At 43.3% G+C, this 7,643-nt stretch overlaps 1 protein-coding gene across 1 annotated transcript; it reads right to left on the bottom strand.

Annotated features, from left to right (window-relative positions):
* Positions 1-4,113: 4,113 nt before the first annotated feature.
* On the bottom strand, positions 4,114-4,860 carry C1H21orf140 (chromosome 1 C21orf140 homolog). Its single transcript, XM_074946590.1, has one exon. It carries the CDS (start codon positions 4,858-4,860, stop codon positions 4,114-4,116), a length of 747 nt encoding a protein of 248 aa, XP_074802691.1.
* Between the last annotated feature and the right edge of the window lie 2,783 nt (positions 4,861-7,643).

The following is a 7,643-nucleotide window of genomic DNA, read 5'->3' as shown; positions in this document are numbered from 1 at the left end:
TGCCCTACTAAACTTCCATGCATGAAGTACTTGGGCATATTGTTAAACAAAGGACTAGGAAATTTGGTATTGATCTAGTCATTGCATGCCTGCTCCATGAACTGGAGCAAATAAAGTTTTCATTGAGAGGCTGCTCCTTGAAAAAGTGTTTCCACTTCAGAACCAATTAGCCAGTGAGATAGTATGTAATTTCAAGCTATTTGCATTCCTGCTTGCCTTGGGCACCTGCTATGGCTCTTTCATCAGTATTAGAATTCGCATCCGCCTCTCATCTGACCTCTAACCTTTATTCAGAGTTACTTGAATTACTTTATCCTACTTGTGCAGTTTAATCATGCAAATAGAGATGGGAACAGGAATTAAGATATATGCTTTGATAATAGGTAATGATGAAATGTATTGGACTATACAGTACTACAAGGGCTGGTACTAGTGAGACTATACTGAAATCACAGCAACTTAAAACCATACAAAGAATTTATTACACTCATCCATGCTAGTTTAAATGCCCTCTGCTGGGAATTGGGTGCATGTTATTTGTTAATATCCTATCATTAAAAACGGTTAGTCATAGAAAATGCTTGTCATTCTAAATTACTAGCCCAGTCAGAACTATATTATTATGTATTATTTTTTATTACTGTACTGCCTAGGGAGCTCTAGTCATGTACCAGGACCCCATTGTGCTAGGTGCTGTCCCAAAGAGCTATATTAGCTATGTGGTTTTTCATCATCTTAAAGGATTGCAACATCCTGTAGAGAATAGGTTGCAATTTCCCTCAGTTGTGCAAAAGAATTTAAGGTGGATGTGACAGGTTGGGTCACAGATATCCCCTTGGGACTGTCACCTGATGTGCTGAAACTACCTCTTAACCCGTTTTCTCTGATGGCCTGGGACTCCAGAACCCTGTCTTGTTGAGCCAGACACACTAGCCTGCTGCAACACAGACCCAGGGTCTGACCCACACCCCCAAAGCTGCAGACTTAACTGAAAACAGCTCAGCAAGCACTCCGTCTCCAGCACCCAGACACTCCCAATGGGATCCTAACCCCAAATAAATCTGTTTTACTCTGTATAAAGCTTATACAGGGTAAACTCATAAATTGTCTGCTCTCTATAACACTGATAGAGAGATATGCACAGCTGTTTGCTCCCCCAGGTATTAATCTCTTACTCTGGGTTCATTAATAAACAAAAGTGATTTTATTAAGTATAAAAAGTAGGATTTAAGTGGTTTCAAGTAATAAAGGCAGAACAAAGTAAGTCACCAAGCAAAATAAAGCAAAAACACGCAAGTCTAAGCCTAATACATTAAGAAACTGAATACAGGTAAATCTTACCCTCAGAGATGTTCCAGTAAGCTTCTTTCACAGACTAGACTCCTTCCCAATCCTTTCCCCTGTACAGTTCTTGTTAGTTCCAGCTCAGGTGGTAACTAGGGGTTTTCTCATGTCTGCAGCCCCCTTTGTTCTGTTCCACCCCCTTTTATAGCTTTGGCACAAGGTGTGAATCTTTTGTCTCTCTGGATCCCCACCCCTCCTTCTAAATGGAAAAGCACCAGGTTTAAGATGGATTCCAGTTCAGGTGACATGATCCCATGTCTCTGTAAGACCTTATTCTTCATTACCCACAGTTTGGCTCACACGTCCACAGGAAGGCTTGGAGGTAAATAAACCATCTACAACCAATTGTCCTAGTCAATGGGAGCCATCGAGATTCTAAACCACAATTAATGGCCCATACTTTGCATCATTACAGTAGGACCCCAGAGTTATATTTCATATTCCTAGTTTCAGATACAAGAATGATACATTCATACAAATAGGATGAACACACTCAGTAGATTATAAGCTTTGTAATGATACCTTACAAGAGACCTTTTGCATGAAGCATATTCCAGTTACATTATGTTCACGCTCATTAGCATATTTCTATAAAACATATGGGGTGCAATGTCACAGTGGATAAGCTCCTGCCTGTGTTAAACTTTTAAAAGTTACTGTGTTACTATGACACAAATCGCTTGAGTAGGAAGGTCTTATTTCTGAGACTGATGACAATAATGAAGAATCTCATGCGATAGGGGAAGATTCTCTCTTGCTTATAAAGGGCCTTTACTCACACTGAGTAGTGCCTGACTCTGCAGCTAGTCCCATTGACTTCAGGGAGGACGGCTCAATGTGAGTAAAAGGTGTCTTAATCTGTCCCTAAAGAAAAACACAACTGTGCAAAGGGGAGGCACATAAGCTCAGTAGGGAGTTGCTGTGTTGGTGAAGCAATCCAGCACTTTGTTTTGTTCTTGTGTTTGGTTCAGATTCTGATCTTATTTCTGCCATAGTAAATCCAGAGTAATGCAATGGATTTATTCTGGATTTACCCTGGGCTAACCCAGATCAGATAGTTTTATTCTTGTGTATAGTGTAGTATTATTGTTTAAAGGTCAAGAAAGACATTCCAAAAATGTGCTGTATATCATCCAGTTTGTTAATGAAATAATGAATACTGTGCTGGCTATGCAATTATTGTCCTTCATCACTCAAAAGACACACTGGGCCAGATTCTCTTCTCAGGGTGTTTTCACACCAACTTAACTCCACTGACTTGAGATGAACTACTTCTCATTCACACCAGTGCAAAATCAGAATCAGGCCCATGGTATTGGAACAATAGAAGCTTTTCCTCTCATACCTTTTCTACTCCTTCAGTAACATATACTCATACTTGGGCCATTCCCATTTACAGCATTTAGCCTGTCACTGTCACTTCCCCTTCCACCCTCCCACCCCCAAAAAGAGCAGCAATTTATAGTAATTGAACACAAAGCTGAGAAAAGACACACTTTGAAGCATATATTCACACGTTACTAGAAAATATACTGTAGGGAAATGATACTGCTCTGACTCCACCCTCATCCCCCAGGGAATGGACTAGATTTCCTAATTAAGTAATTTACTTTTCCACCTCTAATTTCTATAATATATTATGTAGTTTCCACACATGGAAAAAGTACTATGGATTTTCAGTGCATCAATCAAGCCATTAGAATAAAAATGGCAAGCATCATGAGATCCAAATGTTTTCTTTAAGTTTTGAAGTTTTGTCATTTTCTGTGTAAGAGGCACATGGGAGAAGTATACAAAATAATGAACGGTGTAAAGAGGGCAAATCATGCACACTTATTTATAACAACAAGGGAACATTCAGTGAAATGGAAAAGGCAACACCAGTTAATTTTGATATGAAGAAATACTCCTTTAAACAAGTTGTACTTAACCCATGCAACTCATTGCCACAAGATATTGAGTCTGAGAGCTTAGTAGGATTCAAAAAAGGATTAAATGGATAAAAAAAGTACATAGTTACATTAGGTTGAGTGCAATATTTTATCTGAAGGGAAATAAACCAATCACTGATTGACAGGGTTAGAAACAAACTTTCCTCCTTGGCAGGTTATTGCATAATTTACATCTATGGGGTTTCTTGTATCTTCCTCTGAAACATCTGGTGCTGCCCAATATCAGATAACTAGTCTGAAGTGGTATGCCAATACCTATGTTTTATGTTAAAGACAACACTAACTTGAATTCCTCTGGCTTGTTTTCCCTGTTAAGCATAAAAGACAATGGCATCTATGATTTCCACCTCAGATGTACTTTACTCATTAGTAGATCTCCCAAGTGGGTCAGAGATGGGCCTGAGCTGCAAAATTCATATACAGATCAGGACCCAACTCAAAATCTGGGGTTTGATTTGGTGAAGGAAAGAAAAAAGCCATAAAATTCAGACCCGGATCAGCATCTGAACTTGTCCCAAAAATCAAGCTGTTTGGATTCTGGGTTTTGGTTTGGGCCCATCTCTGTGATTAAGGGAATTAAGTCTATCCATCCCAACACTTATACACCATTTACCACCCTAGTCCTGGACCACATAAAGAGATTAAAATTCAGATTAACATGATGTTTGTTATTAAGATCATTGTTGATGTTTCTGTTTTAGGGTGGCCTCTAAGGAGGGAAGTGGCTCAACAGAGCTGGTAAACTGCCTAATTGGTTGTTTATTTTATTTGTTTATTTTTAAATCAAAGAGCATTTGATGTTTGCAGGAGGAAACCTTCAAGCAAATGTATCCAGGTAGTAATTCTCCCACCTCCGCACTTTGTTAGTCGCCACCTTCCATTTGCTTGGAGTCATCTTTTCTAGTCCTTTCTCAACCAAGTCACTGAAAAGTATACACCTGTAGGAGTAAGTTCTCTCAATGGACCTCAGACAAAACTCCTTTCTGTTGTTGATAATAAACCACTTCAAAGAAGACCACGCTACATCCATAGGGTGGAGATAGTTGTAGGGCAGAGGCACAGAGAGAAGCTCATGGCCATTGGCTTTAGCAATTTGAGGGCAGCACTCAATGCTGGACATGTAAATGACTGATGGGACCTGCAGGTGAGTTATCTTCTCCTGAGCGGTGGGTTCTTTTGTCTGCCTTTTCTCTCTCACTATGATGATGCATTTCCCATAGAACTTGTTCAGAGAATCGCAGAATTCCTGAAAGATGTCTTCATGCTGCTTCATGGGCAATTCATTTCTTAGCAATATTCTGTATCTCCAAGGCACCCAGCCTTGACTGCTTGCAGCATGAACGAGTGTCCATGTTGGCCAATTCAGGCTGTCTTCCTGCAGTATCTTTTCCCCTGTTATGAGAGATTCTGAAATATCAGTTTCTCCTAAGAAGATGGTGTTGAGACCATTAAACTGCAGAGTCCTCAGTGCTTTTAAATACTTCAGGCACTGCTTCCTCGCAGCAGTGTCAAAGGAACTCCTGTGGATGATGTGCTTTAAAAGAGGATTTACAAAGTGATACATGTTGCTTTCCCTGGGTTGCTTTGAAGTTCACAGAAGGTTCTGATGATACAGGGTAGGAAAGTGATGATCTCATAATGGCTTTCATTACACTGGTGTTATTCAGTAGCATCATAACAGACAGTGCACGGCGCTAGTATTTTCAGACGGCTGATCAAAATTCAGAGCGATCTCAGGAAATAATAGCTCTGTCGCGCTAGTTAAACTCCAGTTGTGCAGCAAGCTGTAAAGGACTTTGTCATCAGGATGTTTTTCAATCTGAAAATCATCCCCCTCGCCTCGCCTACCTCCCCGTGTTTATTAACATAACCTGTCCCAGCTTAGTGTGGTATCTGCCCCCTGTGGTGGTAACTAGGCTACACAGAGGTTGATGAGCCTGTTACAAACCTTGGCTAGGGTAGGTCTTTTAGCTCAAACCATACGGGCAGGTCTGGATTACAATCTAGAGGTCCAAGGTTTGATCTTCACTGTCAGTGGTCAACCAGGGGGGTGGCGTTACAACAAGACAATGATGGCTGAAGCTGGCTCTGCTTGCTAAGGATAATGAGTGATCCTGCCATTCGCTGTAGCCTTGTTACATAGAGAATGCAAGACTAGCAATTTGGAGATGCAGCCTGTCTGCAGCTCCCTCAGCTGAAAAATGATGGAAGGTGTAGATCATGCATACCTGGGAAAATGTTGGATGAACCTACAATACATATCCATCATATGGGAATGGATCACAAGTCAATACTTATGTATATTTATTAGCAGAGTGTAGGCTTTCAGTGTTAGGCCCCAATCTTACATAGCCATACATGGGGTTAACTCTACACACTAATAGGGTTACCAGGTGTCCGTGTTGGATCATATTAAAGAAGTTCTGTATTAAAATCACAAATGAGTTTGATTCCCCATAGTTTAAATTCCAGGGTATTATTAATTAAGAGGTCTCTTGGTTTTTGGTACTGTTTCTCTCCCTCTATGTGTGAAACTTGCAAGCTGCTAATTGTGTTACTACATTCTAAGACAGAGTCTGTTCTCAAAGCAATTCACAGAGAGAGAGACTCAAAGCAATACTTTGTAACAACAGAAACAGCACCCAGAGACTCCCCGCCCTTTTGTTGTATTAACAATTGTGATTAAAATAGAGCTAGAGGATGTATGTGGATGGATGCTTGGTGTGGATAATAACTGAATGATCAGGGAGGTGCCAGTCTAAGAATCCAGTGTCCATCGGCTGAAGAAGGTGTCAAGTGGAAATAACCAGAGGACCCCCGGAGGGCAGACTGGAATCCACCCAACAGCCTCAAGAATGGGAGAACCAAAGAACAAGATAACATCTAGCAGCACGGAGCCGTCAGGAATGTGCTATCTGCTGATTGATTCAGCAACAGCATGATGAAGCAATTCCCATAGACTGGCATAGGAAGAAATTCCTATAAAAATAAAAAGTGAGAACATTGGGGTCTGATTCTGCAAACCAACTTCCAGGAGCATCAGATGAACAATCTGACAAGGCCCTGCTCCCTCCTCATGTCCAGACCACCTGGCCATGGCTTGGCATGAGCAACTCTAAGGCTGGTAACTATGATAACAACCTTGCAGAACCTGTGTGTGTGTGTGTGTGTTTGTATATATGAATGTGTGAATAAATATGAGATTGAATGGAATGTTATATCTATAACTAACTGCTTACTATGATTCTTTCTGTATTCACAATGAATGTGGTATTTTGCCTTTTTCCCTTTAATAAGATCCTGCTGGTTTTTAATTTATTGGTATGACATCCGGTTTTCGACCAGAACACCCGGTCAAAAAGGGAGCCTGGTGGCTCCGATCAGCACCGCTGATGGGGCCGTTGCATGTCCAGTTGGTGGCACCGTCGCACCACGCAGTGAGGCTGGCAGGCTCCCTGCTAGCTGCCCTGACACGTGGCTCCCAGGTCAGGAAGTATCTGGCATGTCTGGCTCCTAGCCTTACGGGCTGCCCCGCCCCGCACTTGCAGGTGCAGATCCTATTGGCTGGGTCAGGGCAGGGGAGGAACTAGCACGAGCGTGACTCGCGAGTGCTCAGCAGGCGGCTGTTGAGAGGTCACGTGGGGCCCCCTGCTGCCCAGCCCTCTTCTCCTTGCCCTCCTCGTGTGGCTGGGCTCAAGCTGCGGCACATGCCCTGTGGCAAACCACGGTCTGCCTGTCACCCCATCACCGGCACCCAGGAGTTCGAGGTACAGGAACTCCTCACTTAAAGTCATCCCAGTTAACGTTGTTTCGTTGTTATGTTGCTGATCAATTAGGGAACATGCTCATTTAAAGTTGCCCAATGCTCCCTTCTAACGTTGTTTGGTGGCTGCCTGCTTTGTCCACTGCTTGCAGGAAGAGCAGCCCGTTGGAGCTAGCTGGTGGGGGCTTGAAACCAGGGTGTACCCGGCAGCCCCCCCCCCATCAGCTCCCTGCTCCCCTAAGCTCCCTGTGTGGCAGCCACCCAGCAGGCTACCAATTGCCGGCAGTTCAGCTGTCCCTCCCCCCACTGCCATGTGCTGCTCCTGCCCTCTGCCTTGGAGCTGCTCCAGGGAGCCTCCTGCTTGCTGTGCGGGGGCGGGGAGGTGGGAGGAGGGAAGAAGGGGGCTAGTTCCTCCCCTGCTCCTGCCTTCCACTCCTGTACCCCATCTCTGTGGAGCGGGGGAGGGGCAGGGACGGGGACAACACGACAGGGCTCAGGACGGAGGCAGCTGTGGTCTCAGCTTGATGATCTGCTTAAAAAGGCAATGTACTTAGAGTGGTGTCAGCTTACTTAAAGGGGCAATG

Source organism: Natator depressus, chromosome 1, assembly GCF_965152275.1.
Source record: "Natator depressus isolate rNatDep1 chromosome 1, rNatDep2.hap1, whole genome shotgun sequence".
In the NCBI taxonomy this organism is placed as follows: Eukaryota; Metazoa; Chordata; order Testudines; family Cheloniidae; genus Natator; species Natator depressus.
The sequence above is the reverse complement of the archived record's forward strand: the minus strand, read 5'-3'. Positions and strand labels throughout refer to the sequence as shown.